Genomic DNA, 22,257 nt, shown 5'->3' on the forward strand with positions numbered 1-22,257 from the left:
GGGTACAAATTGATATTTCCCAGAGAAATAAAGGGAAGACCTTCAGCCTTGGCTACTTAGCTAAAAACCAATGAACTGACAAAGAATTATAAAATACAGTCAGGACGAAAAGACTAAACTCAGTGAAGTGGAGAGAAGTATTTGGAGTCTAATTAAACATCTTTTGTGTGTCTGTTCTGTTAGTGTTCAGTCATGCACATCACCTGCTTTCCTTCAGTACAGAGTTGCCTGTATCATGCCGTCTTCCTGTTAATGAAGTTTCTTTTTGGGGGAGTGGGGGTTCGAGACAGGGTTTCTCTGTGTAGTTGTCCCGGCTGGCCCTGAACTCACAGAGATCCGACTGGCTCTGCCTCCCGAGTGCTGGGATTCAAGGCATGCGCCACCACCACCACCCGGCTTGTTAATGAAATTTTAAATGCTTCTTTATTGCCTGTAGAACTAGATCCAGGGTATCCAGGCCCCTTCAGCTGGGCCTTTCCTGCGCATTAGGTCAGTCTGTCTGTCTTTCTGTGTCAGCATGGCAGGCTGAGTTCTTCACTGATCCTCTAGCTTTGTGTTTTGTGTCTTAACTGATGTTATTCCAATCTTTTGAACGTCTTTTCTCTTTCTGCCCTGACCTAATAAATCTTTAATAAGTAATCTTAGTTCTTTTAATAACAGAAGCAATTGAGAATTTTTAAAATTCATTTTCTAAACTGTATATGTAAGCAGGTTATAACCAGTTTGGCTCATGATTGTTTTATCCCTTTAGTAAATTAACATCTTACAATTGTTTCTTTTTTAGATATTTTATTTTATGTGTATGAGTGTTTTGCCTGTATATATGTATGTATGAATGTATGTGCAACATATATATATGTCTGATGCCTTGTTGAGTTTAGGGCTTTGGGTCCCCTAGAACTGGAGTTATGGATCATTATGAATCACTGTGTGGGTACTAGAAACAGAACCCAGGTCCTCTATAAGAACAGCAAGTGCCTTTAACTGCCGAGTCGTTTCTCCAGCCCCAATTTTTCTTTTTTAAAATAGAATATATAGGGCGAGGCATGATTGTACATTCCTAGAATCCTAGCATTTTAAAGGCTGAGGTCAGGGGAGAAAGAACCAAAGCCATTTGGGCTTTTCAGTTCCAGACCAACCTGGCTTCATAGGAAGAACTTGTCTTAAAAAACAGACAAACAGTTTGGCCAGCTATCTTGAAAATGGTTGGGCCTGAGGGCTGTGGCGCACGCCTTTAGTCACAGCACTTGGGAGGCAGAGCCAGGCACATCTCTGTGAGTTCAAGGCCAGTATGGTCTACAGAGGGAGATCCAGGAAAGGCACCAAAACTACACAGAGAAACCTGTCTCGAAACAACAAAACCAGACAAACAAAAGCATGTGCTACTTCTGCTCATGATCTTAGGGAAAGATGTAGAAATTAAAACACCATAATTATAAACAGAAGCAAATTACATTACATCCACAAGACTTTTTTTTTTAAGATTTATGAAGAACTCTTCTGAATGTGTATTTTATCATATCTTCGGCTGAGTTATCAGTAAGTAATGAATGTCTGATAAGAATACATATTTACCATAAGGACCTACATGATATTTTCCATCTGTTGAGTATGGGTCTTTCTGTAAAAGTTTTAATGGGAATTCATTCAGTTATACCTGCAAGCACTTTGTATTTTGAGTTCATAATTAAGTAACACTGAGAGCTGAAGTAGATTTAAAGAGTTGGGTATTCAGCTCAATGCTAGATAGAGCACTTGCTTAACATGCATGGGACCCCAAGTTTGAGTTCAAGCACTGCCCTCCCCCCAAATAGAAGTTTTGGAGGAAATATTGCCAGGATTCTCTTCAAAATTGTATTTATAAACATTTTTTTTTTTTTTTTTTGGTGTTTTGGTTTTTTTTCGAGACAGGGTTTCTCTGTGTAGCTTTGCGCCTTTCCTAGAACTCGCTTGGTAGCCCAGGCTGGCCTCGAACTCACAGAGATCCACCTGGCTCTGCCTCCCGAGTGCTGGGATAAACATTTTTATAGAGTAGAAAATTAAGCCGGGCATAGTGTTTAATAATCCTTTAATCTGGAGGCAGAGAGAGGTAGAGCTCTGTGAGTTCAAGGCCAGCCTGGTCTACATTGTGAGTTCCAGGACAGCCAGGGCTACATAATACCATATCTTAAAAACAGACAAACAAAAATAATAGAAAATGCATGTGTTTATTTCTCATACCTCAAATAGGAATACAGTAAATCAGTGTATTTCAGATTTTAACTTACTAGAACAGCTACTATGTGCTTCTGCCAATTAATGTTATCAAATGGCTCAAGTCTAGTAAGGTGTGATTACCCAGGCCTATGATCCCAGTATTTAGGAAGGGGAGGCAGGAGGATAAGGAGTTTAAAGTCATCTTTTGCTGCATAGAGAGGCCATCTACATTACATGAGATCTTGTCTCAAAAAGAAAATAAATAAAAGGGAGGCCAGGCGGTAGTGGCACACACTTTTAGTCCCAGCACTCAAGAAGCAGAGGCAGGCTGATCTCTGGGAGTTCCAGGCCAGTGTGGGCTACAGAATGAGTTCCAGGAAAGACACAAAGCTACACAGAGAAACCCTGTCTTGAAAAACCAAAATAAAATAAAAAAATTAAATAAATAAGCAAAAGGGAATTGGAACGGTTTAAATGTAGACTCCTACATTACCTGCTGAGCCATCTCACTGACTTTTACCAAAAACTTTGTCCTACAAATTTACTACAAAAGAGTATTCATATTAATCTTTTTGGAAAATGTGTAGTAGATATCCCCATATCCATTGCATTGGATTTATGTTGAGTGCCTACTTTGTGTCAGGTTTTGTTTTGGGAATTGGGAACATTATGATACTGTTAGAATTAATTACAAACATTAAGATGTTTTTCTGTTGCTTACAATGTAGCACAAGTGTTGTTAACATTAAGCTTCCTGAAAAGTATGTGAGTTTCTATGAGTATATACATTTCCCGTGTGGGTGTGTTGAGGATTGTGGGAGAAAGGAGTGTGGCAATATTGTGTCCCCCAATATATTGTGCATCCTAATAAACTTATCTGGGGTCAGAGGACAGAACAGCCACTAGATAGACATAGAGGCCAGAAAATGATGGCACACACACCTTTAATCCTAGCATTCCAGAGGCAGAGATCCGTCTGGATCTCTGAGTTCAAAGCCACACTGGAAACAGCCAGGTATGGTGACTCATGCCTTTAATCCCAAGGAGTGATGGCAGGAAGCAGAAAGGTATATAAGGCCTGAGGACCAGGAACTAGAGCTGGTTAAGCTTTTAGGCTTTTAGCAGCAGTTCAGTTGAGATTCATTCTGGATGAGGACTCAGAGGCTTCTAGTTTGAGGAAACAGGATCAGCTGAGAAGTTGTCGAGGTAAGGTTAGCTGTGGCCTGTTCTGTCTCTCTGATCTTTCAGCATTCACCCCAATACCTGGCTCCGGGTTTGTTTTTATTAATAAGACCTTTTAAGATTCCTGCTACAGAGGAGCCATGGTTTTTAATCAGATTCTCAAGAGAGTCCCTATATTTAAGACCTCTTATATAGAGGAAAATATTTGGAATCCTCCACCCTTTGTATTTGTATATTAATATTAATGTTTTATGGACTGGAGTCCCTAGGTAAGGAAAGGTAATTAACTTGCCCTGAATCATGTAGGAGTTGATTTGAAATCTGGATCAGTGATTCCAAAGTTCCAAAGTGCCTATTCACAGGCACGCCCTGGGGAGCCTCTGAAGGACCCTGTAAACAAGGTTATACTTTTATATGTGCCTGGGATGGAATGGATTTAACATGTTAGATTTTAATCAGACTCTGGAATTTCGGCGCACTTAAAAATTGAAATAATTTGCCTGTTAATGTGGACCGTGCTTTATGTTTAATTGTATTTTTATTTGTAAGCACCGTTTAGGTAACCATTAGCGGACCAGAAAGATGACATCCATCATCAAATTAACTACCCTCTCTGGGGTCCAAGAGGAGTCTGCACTTTGCTATCTTCTCCAGGTTGATGAGTTTAGGTTTTTGTTGGACTGTGGCTGGGATGAACACTTCTCTATGGACATTATTGATTCCCTGAGGAAGTAAGTTACAGTTTGTACTTTAAATCAGCTTTAAAAAAACCAGATCATCGACTTTTTCTATACTTTTATAATGTCATTCTGATGTTATATACTATTGCTATCATTTCTTTGGTTTACAGTAAGTTTTATTTATGGCAGAAAGCTAAATTGTAACCATTGTAATTTACAAAGTTTTGATTGGCCAATAAGTTTTGTTTTTGAAATTCGGGAAAACGTTGTTGCTTTGCTAGTTGACCAGGGAAAGTGTGCTCTTTAATTTTTGGGAAGAGAATGAATCTGTCAAAACCTGAGGAGAGGCTCCGGCACTTCCCTGTGAAAACTCTGTCCTCAATCCCATTACCTGACTTTCTGTGTCTCTGTAGTCAGCATTGTGACTTTATTCTTTGAATGGTATCTACTGATACAAATATGTCAGAGAAAACAGTTACTTTTGCTACATTATTACTATTAATGAATGAAAAAGGAGAACATGAGGCAAAAAAAGAAAAAAAAAATCTCTAAGGCATCTCCTTTAATCCTGTTGCCCTTGAGGGCATATGCTTCGGTGGTTAATGATATTTATAACAATTGTCATTTTATTTTGTTATCAAGCTAGAAAACTGAAGCAAAGTCATTACCAACTATTTGAGCATTTAAATATCGCCCCTTTAACAATTTCCTCAATTCCAAGCTGATTTCCTAACTTTAATAGCATAGGTAATACCCATTCAAGATCAACTTAAATGTGGTGTCTATGGTTTCCCTTTGAAGTGGATACTGTAACAGTAGTAATGACAGTTCATGGTGTCACTGTCTTAGCCCTGGGGTCTGCTCTCTACCTCAGCTAGCCTTGAGTCTAGAGTAGGGGAATCATGTCGGTGCTTCTGCCCTTTATGCGTAAAGAGCTGACGGAGCTGCCCTCTTGGTTGTGTTCACAGGCATGTTCACCAGATTGACGCGGTGCTCCTGTCTCATCCCGACCCTCTCCACCTCGGTGCCCTTCCCTTCGCTGTGGGGAAGCTGGGTCTGAACTGTGCCATCTATGCTACAATTCCTGTTTATAAAATGGGGCAGATGTTCATGTACGATCTTTATCAGGTAAGTGAAGCAGTTAACAAGGGGCCTTCTGTGCTCCACTCATGATCATTTTTAACCTTGGCTTATGTTTTTCTTTAGTCTCGACACAATACCGAAGATTTTACTCTCTTTACATTAGATGATGTGGATGCAGCCTTTGATAAAATACAGCAGCTAAAATTCTCTCAGATTGTGAACTTGAAAGGTAATGTAGTAAATTGATGAACTGATGGAGTGGAAGTTCTGTTGTTTTCCTTTTTCTTTTTGTTTTTAGCTTTTTAGTTTTTACAGTGTTGAGATCCAACCCAGAGCCTCACTCATGCTAAGTGGGCAAGGAATCTACCCTTAGCCACATCCTACCCAGCCTGGAGTAATGAGTGAGTTGCCTTCTGAAAAGTACTGAGAGGACTTCATAGTGCAAGTTACAGGCACTGTGGTATGGGAATAAAAGTTAGCACTTTCTGCCAGGCCATGGTGGTGCATGCCTTTAATCCCAGCACTTGGGAGGCAGAGGCAGGCAGATCTCTGAGTTTTGAGACCAGCCTGGTCTACAGAGTGAGTTCCAGGATAGCCAGGGCTACACAGAGAGATCCTGTTTGGGGGAGATGAGGTGGGATTAGCACTTTATACCTGGAATTTCCATTAGAATTTCAAAATATTTCAGACTAAATACTAACAATATGTTAACAGCTTGGATGTCCTCATAGCTAGGTGGGAAACAGTGTAAAATGAACAAAGCTAATATATCTAGATCTTCCTTGTAACTTACAGTTAGGTTCAGGAGATAAAGTGACTCAGAGCCCTAAATGTAATAACTGAAGCAAATGAAATACTTGGACCGCATAGTGGAAAATTTATTACTTAATAAGGATATCAAATACCAAGTCTGCAAGAGGGAATCCTGTTACCAAAGTTCCTAAATGTGAACTCTGGCATTAAAAACATGGCACAGTAGCTAGTGTGGTGGCTCATGCCTGTAACCCCAGTGCTTGGGAGGCCTGAGAGAAGGATTATGAGTTCAAGGCCTAGTTAGGCCCAGTTCAGGCAGCCTGGACTGTACATAGTGAAATTCTATCTAAAAAATAAAAATAAAAAAGCCAGCCAAGAAAAGTGATAACAGCAGCAGTCGATGCTAACGATTAAGCCAAAAAATGACTGTTAGTGGACTAGTCTTAGTTTTTGTTCGGTTTTGTAAATTCTTTACCATAATGAGGTTTGAATTGCTATTCTATCAGTTAGATTAACAGGTGCGGAAACAACTTGGCAATTGCTTGTGCAATACAAATATCAAAACTTAGTCCTGGGGATGTAGTGTGGTGGTGTTTGCCTGGTGTGCGTACGTCCCAGGGCTCAGTCCATGTCACTACAAATACAATGTACAATTGATGCTGAGTAATGGTGTGCTGTCTTTCTGACCCAGTATTCCTAAGCACAGCTGGATACTCGGGGGGAATGCACAATGAAATGAGAAGAACAGTTGTCTCCAATAAGGGAGTAAGTAGCTGGAGACAGGAGAGGAGGCTTTCTGTTCACTGTAAGCGTTGTAACATCTGAAGTTTGTACCAATGAACATGTTGCTGTTAACATAACCTAGAAATACATCTGTCCTTGGGGTTGTAAAAAATATCTGAGTATTGTCATTATCTTGTTATGTAGGCAAAGGCCATGGTTTGTCTATCACACCCCTGCCAGCCGGTCATATGATAGGAGGAACAATATGGAAAATAGTCAAAGATGGAGAAGAAGAAATTGTTTATGCCGTTGACTTCAACCACAAGAGGGAGATGTAGGTATATCTACACACGTGCTAAAAGCAATGCAGTTACTGTTTCATTCACTGAAGGAAAATTAGAAGCAACTTTTTGTTTTTCATCAGAACTTACAGCAATTTAAAAATGTCAAATACTAAGTATTTTCATTGTAGAGCTTTAAACTTTTTATATGTCAATATCTATTCTATGAAGCAGATATTTCCCTGGAAGTGTTCAAAAGTAGTGAATTTATTTTATATAATCTTGACTTATTTCTTTATAGAAATTTGTGACTTCTTGTCTTTGGGGGCTGGGTAGTAATTACCATCTAATTTAATGATATTTGATGACAGATTTCCTTTAAAGGGGAATATGATGGTTATAATTTTACATTATTTCTTTGATATTCAGAAAAATAGTGTAAATTTTGTGTGTGTGTTCACTGTCCTACAGGCTTCCTTTGCTACATCTGTACATTAAGTTCATGACTATTTTGTGTTAGATTGCAGTCATCTCAAGATCTTTACATTAAGGAACATTAAGGACTAACAGATTGAATTTATACTTGTAATCATGGGATGAGAAGGTTGAAAAACTGAGTAGTGAATGAATTCAACCACTTTAGAAAGCGCAGCAATAAATTATAGGCAGGTTTAGAATGAACTAGAAAAGGAAGCAATGTTGCTGTGTCCAGTCTAACTTGGAAGAGATTTACAAAAGAAGATTGATAAATTTGCTTATATACAGATTTAAACTAAAACAGTAACCTACACTATAAAGCCATTAAACCAGGGGAAATACTGTAACAATTAGCCAAAGGTTTACATACGTATAAGACTAGGGATGTCTCAAGAAATTAAAAATACACTAATTGCAAAATGGGCAAGCATTGGTCAAAGAGAATTTTGAAATAGTATGTACTTATTAGATATGTTTATATTATTTTAAAATATTGATAGCCTTCTAGGAAGAATTGAGCTTTTCAGTCTTGGTGGTTGAGCCTTTCTGGAAAGCCATTGACACTAGTTGTATATACATTTCAAGGAATGTGTCCTAAAGAAATAAAAAATACAGCTAGGGTGGTGGCACACCTCTGTAATCCCAGTACTTGAGAGATGGAGGCAGGAGGATTGGGACTTCAGAAACATCTCTTTCAAAAATAAAATGGTGAAAAGGTGACTTAAACAGGTAAAAATAAATGATCAGATAAATACAATATAGTACAGATAAAATAGAAAGTTTTTACAATTGCGAGCTGGATACCTTTATACATGCCTAGCTATTGGGAGGCTAAGGTAGGAGGATTGTGACATCACCTGGGCTGCTGTAGCCTATTTCTTTAAAAACAAATGCCAGGCAGAAAGTTTTTACAGTTTCTAAAAGTTAAGTTTAGAAAAAAAAAATGTTAATGTCATGGGAAAGGCCAGAAGATAGAAATAAATATATAGGAATATACATGGGATGTCTATGTTCTAAATGCATTTTTAGATACACAAGAAAATTTGTGTGTTTAGAAGGATATGTCCAATATATCATAGCACTTGTCTTGAACTGGTTCTCTGAAACATTTTTACTTTCCTCCTTTGTAGTTGGGGGGGGTGGGGGTACTTATAAAGCAGCTACTTTTGTGGTAGGTGAAGCTATCACTGTTCATTTGAAATGACAGGTATTCTTCATCTTTAAACTTTGTTATAGCCACTTAAATGGATGTTCCCTGGAAATGCTAAGCAGACCCTCTCTACTTATCACAGATTCATTTAATGCTACATATGTGCAGCCTAGAAGGAAACAGAGAGATGAGCAACTCCTGAGTACGTATGTCTCGTATTCTGTTGGAATAGCTGTGGAAGTGTGTGCAGATAGCAATTACTGCTTATTCTCTTTAGCTATGTCATAAGAGACTGGCTAACTCTAATATTTTCTAATTACATTTTGTACATTTATACAGTGTGTGTATGTATATGTGTATGCTTGCCACAGAGTACATGTAGAGGTCAGAGGACAACTTGTACAAGTCAGTTCTCTCCTCCCACCATCTGGGTCTCGGGATCAAACTCAGGTCATCAGGCTTGGCAGCAAGTGCCTCAACCCACTAAACTATTTTGCTGGCCCTATAGTTCCTGTGGTGTTTTGTTTTGTTTTGTTTTAAGAAATGTTAATGTGACCTTGTCAAGATGCTCCCTAAAGGTTGGCTTCCTCTACCACTCAGCATGTAGATAGCTCCTTCAGGCATTCATTGGTCTCTGAAAAACTGAGTGAAAGTGAGCCCAAGAGAGAACTGGAAGTGTGCAAGGTCTGCTGGCTGGGTGCTGCTTGTTCTCTTCTGACAGAGTTATCTTGATTTTACTGAGGCGCCTCTGAGCCGTCACCTCTCGCTTCAGCTTTGACGCATTCTGCTGTGCTTTGTGTTATTTTTTATAAGCCATATGTGATGGCAACAGGAAAGCTGGGTTCCACTTTTAAATGTGTGAGCAAGCACTCTCATCTGTCTACTTAACAATTCACTAACTTTAAGAAGCTCCTCAATTCGTGTGTGTGTGTGTGTGTGTGTGTGTGTGTGTGTGTGTGTGTGTGTGTGTGTTTGCTTGCTAGGTAGAGTTTGCTTTTACCCCACACTTCAAGCTGACTTTGAGAACAAGGATATCTATTGCCAAAGATGATTTTCTTCTAGGAAGGGAACATGTTCTATGTTTTATTCTACATGCATGCATACAAAACATGTATCATGTTTTATTCCTAGAAAGATATACTTAACCAAGTCAAAAGTAATTGTGTTGATCTGAACAAATACTTTTTATATGTGTCCTAGTAATTACTTATGCAGTCTTTATCAAAGACGCTGGGAAATTGTGTTTAATTTTGTTGCAAAGCACATGCGTTATAGGGATCTTCTGTTCTTGTTTAAGCAAATGTCCTGGAAACTCTTCGGGGTGATGGAAACGTGTTAATAGCAGTGGACACGGCAGGCAGAGTTCTGGAGCTTGCTCAACTTCTTGACCAGATTTGGAGAACTAAAGATGCCGGATTGGGTGTTTATTCACTGGCACTCCTGAATAACGTCAGTTATAACGTGGTGGAGTTTTCTAAGTCACAGGTTTGTTCTTTTGTGACATTGTGTAAAGAGGTTAAATGTAGTATCTCTTTTTCTTGTTGTTTCGTTTTTTGTTTTTTGAGACAAGATTTCTCTGTGTAGCTTTTGGAGCCTATTCTAGAACTCACTCTGTAGACCAGGCTGGCCTTGAACTCACAGAGATCCGCCTACCTCTTCCTCCTGAGTGCTAGTATTAAAGGCATGCTCATCTTAATTGCCCTTCAGATATTTTCTGCAGTTGATAAAAACAGCAGCTGAATGTTAACTGTTTACTGTCCTGTGTTCTTCACTTATGTTATTTCACTTAAGCATAAAGTTTCTATTTTTGTCTCCTTTTTATAGGTTATGCAAGTTGCTTGTTTTCTAACTCTTGGTTTTCTTATCTATAAAATGGGGGAAAATTAAAAAAAAATGCTAGAATTATTATGTTTTGTTTTGTTTTGTTTTGTTTTGTTTTGTTTTGTTTTGTTTTCGAGACAGGGTTTCTCTGTGTAGTTTTGGTGCCTGTCCTGGATCTCGCTCTGTAGACCAGGCTGGCCTGGAACTCACAGAGATCTGCCTGCCTCTATCTCCCGAGTGCTGGGATTAAAGGCGTGCACCACCACTGCCCAGCATCATTATTCTTAAAATGAGTTCTTTCTCTCCAAAGATACATGGATACATGGGTTCCAGTATTCATTTAGAACAACATTCTCTTCTCAGGAATAAGTGAAACACTGTAAAATTGTTGTTTATTGAGACAGGGTTTCTCTGTGCAGCCCTGGCTTTGGAACTCAATCTGTAGACCAGGCTGGCCCCAACTCCTGCTTCTGCCTCCCAAGTGTAAGGATTAAAGGCAGGCAACACTAAACTCAACAAAATTGTTTTTGTTTGTTTGTTTGTTTGTTTTTGTTTTAACTCTTTTGGTTTCTTTTTTTTTTTTTTTTAAACATTTATTTATTTATTATGTACACAGAAGAGGGCGCCAGATCTCATTACAGATGGTTGTGAGCCACCATGTGGGTGCTGGGAATTGAACTCAGGACCTCTGGAAGAGCAGTTGGTGCTCTTAACCTCTGAGCCATCTCTCCAGCCCTTGTTTTGTTTTTTAAGGATTAAAAACTGGAGTAGAAGAATCTAATGGGAAAAAGAAGCCAATTAGCTACTTGTCCAAATGGCACAAATTTAATCAACTAGTGGGGGAAAGACTTAAAATTTGATTATTGTTAAATATCTCACACATATGGCATTTTCTAATTATTGTCATTTTCCCCCTTGTATTAGGTAGAATGGATGAGTGATAAATTGATGAGATGTTTTGAAGACAAAAGAAATAACCCATTTCAGTTTCGCCATCTCTCTCTGTGCCATGGTCTTTCTGACTTGGCTCGAGTTCCAAGCCCCAAAGTTGTACTTGCCAGCCAGCCTGACCTGGAGTGTGGATTCTCAAGGGACCTCTTTATTCAGTGGTGTCAGGACCCTAAAAACTCAATCATTCTAACCTATAGAACAACTCCTGGGACTTTAGCACGTTTCTTGATTGATAATCCTTCTGAGAAAGTTACAGAAATAGAGGTAAGCACTTGTATTCAAACTTTAAATGTATTATATTTATCTGGCACTGGCTCCAGTTAGTGCTGTCTGTATACATATGAGTGTGCATGAAGCCATCTACTGAAGCATGGCCAACATGCTTGTGCCGTATCCCCAAAGAAAAATGATCTCCCCACCTCAGCAGCCATCACCTGCCAGTAGCTCTTCAGCTCGATTTGACCGGCTTGATCGTATGCAGGTAACCACAGCTGCCATGAGTTCTGAGTGCAACACACATTATACCCAGAAGACAGCATTTCACAGCACTCCTCCACATCCTCCAGCTCTTACGTCCTTTCTGTCTCCTCTTCTGCTGTGTTCCCTGAGCCTTGGGGTGCAGGGCAGCTGATACAGCTCTCCTGTCGAGGGCTTAGCACTCACAGTCTCAGTTGACCAGCAAAGAGTCTCCTTTAACTGCTGCCCATTGCCAAAAGCTTCTCTCCCCAAGGTTGAGAGCAGCATTAATCTATGGGTGTAAACATACATATTTGGAAGGCAGTTTGGCAACATAACCATATATCAAAGCAACAGTAAGTTCCCCACCGTGGCCACTGACCTTTCTAGTCAGAGCTTTTGACCAGGTTTAGTATTGCCTGTTAGGAATTCCCTCCTGTAGAACATGCCTCAACTCCAATCAGTTGGTTAGACCCATAACAACATGCCACTGTCGCACCAGTGGCCACACTCAAGGAGGTGATCTTTTACTGGTTTTGTGCCTTAGTCCGGTGTACTTACTCTATATCATAGTCTTCACCCATTTTTCTTTCCTTTGCAGTTCATATTGTCAGTCACGATGATTTCCTAATCCTTCTTGTTTTAGGCATTTGTTAATCTTCCTGTGACGTTTATTTCCCATGCTAAAACTGAGGACCTTGCCCATGATAGGCAGGCAATTCTGCAACTGAGCCACACGCCCAGCCCCATTACTGACTTTTGACCTTGATTCTTCAAGCAGAGGACAACTTTCTGGAGTCATTTCTTTCCTTCTGCCATGTTGGTCCTGGGGTTTAAAAATAGGTCATCAGGCTTGGCAGCAAGCACCCCTTACACACTTGAACTATATATAAAGAAAACACACACACACACACACACACACACACACACACACACACACACATGCACATTTTAATTTTTAGTTTGTGTGTTCGTGTATACATGTGCCCTAGGCAATGAAAGCCTTGGTCTCTTCTTCCTTCCTCCCTTCCTCCCTTCCTCCCTTTCTTTCTTTCTCTCTCTCTCTCTCTCTCTCTCTCTCTCTCTCTCTCTCTCTCTCTCTCTCTCTCCTCCCTCCCTCCCTCCCTCCCTCCCTTCCTCTCTTTCTTTCTTTTTATTTATTTATTTATGAGAGCCATTAACTCTGGCCAGTCTGGAGCTCACAGAGATCCACCTGCCTCTACATCCTGCGTGCTAGAATTAAAGATGTGTGTCTTCACACCCAGCCCCTGTCCATTTCCTAATGGCCTTTGTCCACTCTGCTAGGCTGCTTCCCTGTCTCCTTCTAATGTCTGATTCTGATATTAAGCTGCCTTTCTCTAACTCCTGGGTTGGCAGCTTGTCAATCTCATTGGATTTTTCAGTTCATTAACCCCCCCTTTACCATGCATTGTCCTATTAGCATAGAGACAGTGCCCCGGGATTAAACACCATGCAGGCACTGTTAGCAAGCCTACCTTTCCTCTCGCCTGGCCACACCTTTGCCCTAGTGTGCGCCTGTGTTCAGGCAGCTTTACGCCATGTGAGTTAAACAGGAGCAGTAAACAGATTTCCCTTCATGTTGAGACCTCACCTCAGAAGGGTACCAACTGTAACATTCAACATTCAACAGGATGTTCATTTTCTCACTGCTCAGTAAGCCAACTTTTGCCTTCTTTCCTTCCAATGTTCCACATCTAACCTAGCCTCATCCCTAGCATAGACCTTGTCTGAATTTAACAGAGAAAGAAGTAGAAGGGATCAGTCAGGAATTCCTGTCCTACCACTAAATCCACTAACCCACCTCTGCACCTTCATCCACAAGACAACTAGCAGAACAACCAAGATGTGGAAAGATTTTGCTTGATAATCAAGCCATCAAATTGTCTGTTTTCCACAGCTGGTATTGTTGACAGAAGTCCATAGCCATCATTTCAAGTGGGTTGGCTAGTAACTGCAGGACTATGCATAGTTTTAGGTGGCCATTTTGTATTTTATCCTCATAGCAGCATTTGAAGGAATATTTGTGAAAAGCTATGTGGTATCCTTGTCTTTTAAGTCATTTAAGAAAAGCATCATTATCCGTGACTAAAGTCTAATAAGTATTCACTAACTACAGCATTGCTGATCAAGGATTCCAAGCAGGCATATCAAAATAAAATACTGTCTTGGGTTATTTAATAGCTTAGAAATACCAAGTTAAAATAACTCAGAAGTACTTAAAATGGTTTCATGAGAGATGAAATGCTGAATTTGAAAATTTTAATTACTAGAAACTCAATTAAGGTTGATATGCCATTGAGGAATTAAAAGGACATTAAAAGTTTGGAGAAAAAGAAAAAGAAAATGATATTCCAAAACATCCTCATGGTATCAAAAACAGCGGAAACAAAGTGAGAGGCTTTAGTTTAAAAGGCTCCTTAGTGTGCTCAGGTTCTGTCCCCACTTCCCTTCTCCCCCATCACTTTGTACGGTCCCAGCCGTCTGCCTCTGCTTCCTCACTGCTGGGAATACAGGGTATGCGCCACCACACCAGGCAAGCACCCTCTTTTCTGACCTAGGCACATCCTCACATCTTGTTCTTTATACCACTTAGCCCTGGCAGTTCTTCTGGCTATAGGGGAGTGTCTTGGTTTTACCCTGGTTTTTCCTCGTCATTTCAGTCTGTTTAAAGGGCATCTACTATGAATCTAAAAGAGCTCTCTGGTTACTTACAATCTTGAATTATTTTTCTTAATGTCTATTGCCACGTGTTCCTTGTTTGTTGTCTTCTTTTTGCTGCCAAATTGAATAAAGTTCCAGAAGAGGGACCTTCCTAGTGGCCAGGGTAGTGCTAATGTCCTGGTGGCCCTCAGTGAATGTGCTGGTTGCTATCATGATGACAAGAGAGAGTTCATAACAGGCCAGTCCTCTGACGCATTAGCGTTTATCGTGGGTCTGTTTTCATGTACGTACAGCGCCCTAGGAAGTTAAGCCTTGTTCATTTAGAAAGAGCAAAGCTAGTAATTTAAAACACAAAAAAGGTGAATGAAGAGCCAACTGGAGGTTTATATTAGGAAAAGGCATGATTTGGAGTGATACTGTGAAAGTGGAGAAGAATGTATCCTAGAGTTGATTGTTCTGGAAACTACTTATGAATATCACAGTTACTTTCAGATCTCAGAAATGGAATCTAGAACTGAGACAAAACTTGTTTAATTATTTATTTTTTTGAGATGGGGTCTTGTTATGTAGTCCAGCCTGGCCTAAAACTCAATTCTCCCTCCTGAGGCTCCTAGGTTCTGAGATACAGGTTTGAGCCACCACACCAGGCTAAGAACAACATTTTTAAGAGGTACAAGTTAAATCAGGGAATTAAATACTTAATTACAATTTATTTTTGTCCAAGGTATTTATGTAAGTTGCTAACAGTTTATAATTTTAAAACATATTTCAAGTAAGCCAAGAGCCAGATGTGAGATGCCACATTTGTTAGTGTTCATCACTTGATTTTGGTTTAATTTTTATTTTGAAATAATTTCAAATTTAACCAAAAGTTGCAAAAATAATGTGAATACTCCAACTCCCCAGTTGTCAAGGTTTTAGCTGGGTTTGCTATATCAAATCTTGTATCTACACAGACATAGTATTACACACACTTTTTTCTCTAAACCACTGGAAAGAAATGACAGTTATTCCAGCATTTCTTCAATAGTACCACAGTGTGTATTGTGTGGAAACAAGAGCCACTGAAAACAGGAGATAAACACTGACACCATACTACCTTTTAATCCACTGACCCTGCCAACTCTAGCTGGTTGGCACAACAATATCCTTTTTAATTACCTGTTCCAGTTTTGTCTGTGATCCCACCCAGGAGTACATGTTGCATTGAGTTGTTATGACTTGACATTTAAAAATCATTAATAATTTTAGGTTAGCATGCAAAGTGGTGAATTTCACTGTGGCATTTTGATGTACAAGTGTGCCATTGCACTTCGTTCTCTTTGTCCCTGTCCCCTGCCCCACTAGTTCCTTCCTTACCCCAAATAGTTCCCTTTCTGCTCTTGGCAAATGTATTCCATTACTGTCTATTTCTCCTCTCACATTTCTTCCTCCTTTTTCATGACCCCCTTTCTAATTTCATGACACCCCCCCATATATAAATACATATGTACACACAATTTAAAATCTAGGCTCTGTTTACGTTAAATATTTTTGCATTATTTTGTGTATATGGATGGTTTGTCTGTGTGTATGCCTGCACCATGTGCATGCCTCGTGCCCATGGAGGCCAGAAGAGGGTGTTGGATGCCCTGGAACTGCAGTTACAGACAGTTGTGAGCTGCTGTGTAGGTTCTGAGAACTGGACCCAGATCATCTGGAAGAGGAGTCAGTTCTCTTAGCCATCTCTCCAACCTCTGGGATTCTTTGGTTATGTTTTAATTTATTTATCTGAGTTGTGTATACACACATGGAAGTCAGAGCTCAGACCACTTTCTGGAGTCCCTTCCTCCCACAGTGGGTTCTGGGCTTGGAACATATGTCATGAAGCCTTCTTGACAAGTGCCTTTCCCCACTGAGCTGCCTCACCAGCCCCAGGTTCTCTAGCTTTTAAGGTACTCTGAAGACAAGAGAATGAATTACTACTAATTCAGTTGTTCCACATGGATGAATTTGCTAGTTTTTTATTTTCAACATTACTACTATATACTTTTTAAAAACATCTCTGCTCTAGAAATAGGGAGAACTGCATCAAAAGACAAGCACATTTTCATTTTTAGTTGTTAGCAAATTGTCTTCTAACAGTTTACTGATAATATCTGCTGGAAACAGCTGAAGGTGTCCCTTCTCCAGGTAGGCATTTCCAGTCTTGCAAATTAAAGTGTGTTAACTTTTATGTGTTACCTGTGTCAACAGCCATTGATAAACTTAGTCATCTATCCATGGCTATAAGCTATCCATGTTTCTTAGTTTTTAAATTTCCTCTACATATTTTGTCCTTTTTGATGTATTATCTCTTTCTTGATTTGGGGAGTTCTTAGGAAAATATAGATTCTTACAGTCAGTACAGCCAATATTTTCACCTTTTCTTTTAGTTCTGTGAAATTTAAAATATAAAAGATGTTTTATCTTCTCCGTGTTGGATAATTAATTATTCACTCTTTCCTTGAGACTTAGAGCTTTGGGGCTTGATGTGGCTTTTCTACTTCAAATTATAAAAGTAACTAACTGCTTCCTTCTCCCAGTTGACTGGCGTGTTTTAGCCCGTTTGATTTAAATCCATCTTCTCTAACAGCTCAGTTTTAGTACTAATCTAAATAAGATCTCAAAGTCGGTGGAAGCCGTGGAAGCCTGATGAATTTCAGATGAGAATTAAAGGGCGGGGTCACTTTAGAGGAGCGAGGTGTCTCACCCCTGCTGCCCAACTCTCCTGACACTGCCTTTTCTTTTGTCTGTTCTCCGTTAGCTAAGGAAACGTGTGAAGCTTGAAGGGAAAGAACTTGAAGAATATGTGGAGAAAGAGAAACTAAAGAAAGAAGCTGCTAAGAAACTTGAACAGTCCAAAGAGTGAGTCATTCACCTAAAGAGTAATTCATAAGGCTAAGTCTACAGATGATGGAAAAAGAACACATTGTAGGATTCAAACATTCAGTGGAAACAACTTAAATTTCCTTAGGACTTTGTGACTTTTATTAAACTTTACAAATGGCAAAAGTAAAATCCTTTTAGTGCTAATAATACCAATTTATTGAGGAAGTTAATGTTAGGTTTTTACGAAACATTGATCCACATGTACTGACTATTATGATTTGGGTTAAGGTTGGAGAGTAATTCATTCATAGTTGTATAAATATTAAGTCAAACGACTTAGGGACATTATGACCCTGCTGTGTTCCCAAATCCTCCTAGGGCAGATATCGACTCCAGTGATGAGAGTGACGTAGAAGAAGATATCGACCAGCCTTCAGCTCACAAGACAAAGCATGACCTAATGATGAAAGGGGAAGGCAGTCGCAAAGGCAGCTTCTTCAAGCAGGCCAAAAAATCCTACCCCATGTTTCCTGCCCCAGAAGAGAGAATTAAATGGGATGAATATGGAGAGATCATCAAGTATGTGAGCAAAACAAATTCTTTGGGCTCAGTGAATTTGCTCTCTGGTCACCATGTGCTTTGCTCCTGAGTGCCTTGGCTTGAAAGATACAAGAGGCTTCTAATTTGAAGCATAAAAATACAAGCGTTGAGGGGCATCTTGAGAATTAGTAGTAAAGAGACTATGGTTTCATTACTCAGTTGCATGAAAGATTTTAAGAAAGATGATTTAGACATCCTTTCTCTGATTAAGAAGGGACATGTTGTGGAAAAAGAACTTGTTGGTGATTGTATTTATTTGGGACATGTCTTCTGATGCTTTTGGCTATAAGGGAAATATGAGATAAAGGGTGGAACCATGAAAAATAGCTGAAGGCACATGCCCTCCCTCTCTGCTTCCTCTCAGGTTTTCCTCTTCCCCTCCCTCTCTGGCTATACATAGATAATACTTAAGTGTCTCTCTCTGTGCAGTGATACACACTTTTTACCGCTTGTAGCCAGGATTATAAGCATGGACTTTGTACTTACCTACTACTTCCATAATGCTGTTGAGCAGGTGGCAGACTTAGATCATTCTTGGCTTACTTAGGAAAGTTCCATTGTCTACATAGCCCTCTAAACAACCAAGAGAAACAGCAATGGAAACATCGCTGGTGGTTGTTTAGTTTCATTTGATAAGTGACCAGTCTGCTGCCTACTGGTGTGTGTGTGTGTGTGTGTGTGTGTGTGTGTGTGTGTGTGTGTGTGTGTGTCTGCACCTTGTATACATATGTGCATGTGGAGACCAGTGTGTGTGTATGTGTGTGTGTGTGTGTGCCTACACCTTGTATACATATGTGCATGTGGAGACCAGTGTGTGTGTGTGTGTGTGTGTGCCTACACCTTGTATACATATGTGCATGTGGAGACCAGTGTGTGTGTGTGTGTGTGTGCCTCCACCTTGTATACATATGTGCATGTGGAGACCAGTGTGTGTGTGTGTGTGTGTGTGTGTGTGTGCCTACACCTTGTATACATATGTGCATGTGGAGACCAGTGTGTGTGTGTGTGTGTGTGTGTGTGTGTGTGTGTGTCTGCACCTTGTATACATATGTGCATGTGGAGACCAGAGCACAACTTGCAGGAGTCAGTTCTTTCATTCCACTGTAGGTTCTGGAGATCAGGCTCAGGTTGTCAATTTGGGCAGCAACTTACTTAACCCATTGAGCTTTCTCACTGTACTGGACACTACTCTTCAGATCAACTTTCCTAAGAAACATGGGGATACAAATTAAATGTTGTAGGAGGTAGTTGTTGCTTTGTTTCTTTTGGGGGGTTGGGGTGGGACTCTAGGGCTTTCTGGGCCTTGTACATGCTAGGCAGTTTTCTATCACTGAGTTATACTCCAGCCTGTGAGGTTTTATTTTTAAGGTCTCTAGCCTGGAATCATACTAAAAGTGCTTTAAGTGGTTGTTACTGCTATTGTTAGTCTGTGGTTTACAGTTGGAGATGTTGCCCTGGGGAATAAGAAGCTGTAGCAATGTGACTGTTAGAGAATAGAGCCTGGGTTCTCAGAGAGGAGTGAGACTGGACTAGAAAGTTAGAAGGGTGATCACAAGGTGTTAGAGAATTGTAAAAACAGGTATCTCCCTCTTTTCAGTAATGCTCACACAGAGAACTTTGTTTTTGGGCATGCACACACACACACTCACACTAATAAGTAAGTTATAAAAAGAGTACAGCGCCATGGGATAGAGGTGGCACACGCCTTTAGTCCCAGCACATGGGAGGTAGAGGCAGGTAGATCCCTGTTTTCGAGGCCAGCCTGGTCTACAAAGATAGTTCCAGGACAGCCAGGGCTACAAAGAGAAACCCTGTCTCAAAAAAAAAAAAGAAAAAAAAAGAAGGAAAAGAAAAGAAAAAGGAAGGGTATTTGTGGCTCCTTACAACCATTCAGATCTTCTCTTGACGTTTTAGGGGTTCTCAGTGGTCTACAGCTTCCTCAAAGAGCACTCTTGGGCTGGAGATGTAGCTCAGGAATAGCATGCTTGCCTAGCTGTGCAAGGTCCTGGGTTCAATCCTTAGTGCTGCTAGCTAAATAATTAAACAGCACTCTTCAGTGGTTATGAAAACATTATGCATGTAATCATCTGATGATTGATATCGTGTATTAATTAGCTTTGAGTTAAATGAGTAAGTCTTAAAATGCACAAGGAGTCTTTAAATTATGCCACCTATTAGTTGGTTACATATGTTACATAATGTTAGTGTGCCTTCCACATGTCTAATTAGAGACTTGCTGTTTAGGCCAGAAGATTTCTTAGTGCCAGAACTTCAAGCTACTGAAGAAGAAAAAAGCAAATTAGAATCTGGTTTGACAAATGGAGACGAGCCCATGGATCAGGACCTGTCTGATGTTCCCACCAAGTGTGTTTCTGCAACAGAGTCTATTGAGATCAAGTAAGTGCCTTTGTGGGGTTTGGAGATGAGGGTAGAATCTACCATTTCAACGCTTGAATTATATAACTTGTATTGTTTCAAAAGTGAAATTTCAGCAGAGCCTCTAGTGAGTTCATGCTTTTAAAATTCCCTTTTCAGTGAAAAGACCTGCAAAGTATGGTGGTATTTTCATTGATGATTCTCGAATACCAAAGTAATTGGGTTAGTGATAGTTTGAGGAAGGAGCTGAACATTAAATTGTACATTTATATGAAGACACATTATTTCCGGCCTTTCTAATAAGTCTAGTAGCAGGTGGGAGAACAGTATAGCTGAGAAACTAATTTTTCTGCGTTACTGCTTGGTTCCTGAAATGTCCTTCTTGACTTAGACATTCTAATGCTTGGGAGTAGAAAGTTTATCAGGACCAGGAGTAGTTAAGAAACGCTTTCCTTTCCTACATAATATAGTTAGTACTGCCAAGGAGTGATAATTCAGAATGTGAATCATCAGAGAACAACTGGTCTTTTGTCCAGTGACATCGTTTATATATATTCTTGGACAGAGCTTAGTTGGGATACATACTGTAACATGCATTTCACAATTTCTCCTTATATAGTTGTATGCATTTCTTTCCTGATGGTAAGAGCCTAGTTTTACAATTAGCTTATCAGGAAAGTGAGCTTGACTAATGATGTCTAATTACAGAGCCAGAGTTACTTACATAGACTATGAAGGGCGCTCGGATGGAGACTCCATTAAGAAGATCATCAACCAGATGAAACCTCGACAGCTGATCATTGTCCATGGCCCACCAGAGGCCAGTCAGGATCTGGCCGAGTGCTGCCGGGCGTTCGGTGGGAAGGACATTAAAGTGTACATGCCCAAACTCCATGAGACAGTTGATGCCACAAGTGAAACGCATATCTACCAGGTAAATGTGTTGGCAGTGGAGCCATTGGGAAATAGACATGGCTGTCAGCACACTAGCTCCCGTATGTTAGGGATATGGCGAGTGAGATGGGTACAGCTCCCCGTCCTAACAACATCCCGTAGTTTGGGATGTTGAAACCAAACAAATGGAATTCCCCTTACGCTTATTCCTTTGGTGGTATGCAAGGTGCCAGGGGATAGAGAAGAGGGCTCCAACTCAAGTTTGGAAGTTTGGAAAAGGCTTTCTGGAAGAAATGCTAACTAAACAGGCTGTTTATTGGATGTATAGCTAGGTTGTCAGGACAGACAGCAGCAAAGAGTGGGGAAAGAAGAGTGTTATAGTCAGATACACAACTTTGGCCAAAGGACCAATGTGAGGGAGTGGTAAGTGTTCTCAAAATCAAAAAGATGTTTGTTTCTTCATTCATGAATGACAGGGTCTGACTGTGTAGCCCAGGCTAGTCTCAAACTCGATTCTCATGCCTTAACTTCCAAAGTGTTAGAATTATAGGCATTTACTATCATGCCCAGCCTCACATAATTTTGTTTAAGCACTCAACAGATGCCACACATCTCCTAATGGAAAAAAAATAGAGACAGGTACAGAAAACAGCTAGTAGAGGAGAGCTAGTCTTATCTGGTTGTGGGAGATAGTGACAGTTGAAGGTAGGTGTGATATCTATATCTGGAAGAAGTTAGAACTTGCCAGGCAGAAAATTATTCTGGGTAAGTAAGAGAAAGAGACATGGAGGTGTGAAATTACGTGGCACATTCCAGAAAGCATAGGAGCCAGCACTCTAAGGCACAGCAGCCGTAGCTGCACAGTTGGTCATCTGAGCTCCCATCTTAATTTCAGTAATTACGCTAGAAATGCTAGAGGTAGCACCCCAGTGTTAGTATCGGGCTGGGGACTCCATGTGATTCTGTTGTGCAGTCAGATTGAGAACCTTGTTTTGGAAAGTGGCCAAGGATCCTCAAGCCCTTACAGATAATTAGGTCATTGTGAAGATTGATGATCTGAGGAGAGAGATTTTCAGATGTTGCTCATATTGCAGAGTTAGAA

At 40.1% G+C, this 22,257-nt stretch overlaps 1 protein-coding gene across 5 annotated transcripts in view; it reads left to right on the forward strand.

Annotated features, from left to right (window-relative positions):
• The window catches only part of Cpsf2 (cleavage and polyadenylation specific factor 2), a 33,870-nt gene that overhangs the window by 6,156 nt on the left and 5,457 nt on the right, over positions 1–22,257 (forward strand). For 4 of the 5 annotated variants that reach the window (XM_076551282.1, XM_042261071.2, XM_076551283.1 and 1 more), the window contains 11 exons: positions 3,928–4,109; positions 5,027–5,186; positions 5,265–5,370; positions 6,822–6,951; positions 8,612–8,727; positions 9,823–10,010; positions 11,271–11,561; positions 17,221–17,321; positions 17,664–17,864; positions 20,130–20,282; positions 20,970–21,195. In XM_076551282.1, the coding sequence (XP_076407397.1) occupies positions 3,961–4,109; positions 5,027–5,186; positions 5,265–5,370; positions 6,822–6,951; positions 8,612–8,727; positions 9,823–10,010; positions 11,271–11,561; positions 17,221–17,321; positions 17,664–17,864; positions 20,130–20,282; positions 20,970–21,195 (1,821 nt within the window). In that variant the 5' untranslated portion in view covers positions 3,928–3,960. The remainder of the gene's footprint in view (positions 1–3,927; positions 4,110–5,026; positions 5,187–5,264; positions 5,371–6,821; positions 6,952–8,611; positions 8,728–9,822; positions 10,011–11,270; positions 11,562–17,220; positions 17,322–17,663; positions 17,865–20,129; positions 20,283–20,969; positions 21,196–22,257) is intronic. The other variant, XM_006990886.4, reaches the window with a different exon arrangement.

The sequence above is a fragment of the Peromyscus maniculatus genome, chromosome 14 (assembly GCF_049852395.1).
Source record: "Peromyscus maniculatus bairdii isolate BWxNUB_F1_BW_parent chromosome 14, HU_Pman_BW_mat_3.1, whole genome shotgun sequence".
In the NCBI taxonomy this organism is placed as follows: Eukaryota; Metazoa; Chordata; class Mammalia; order Rodentia; family Cricetidae; genus Peromyscus; species Peromyscus maniculatus.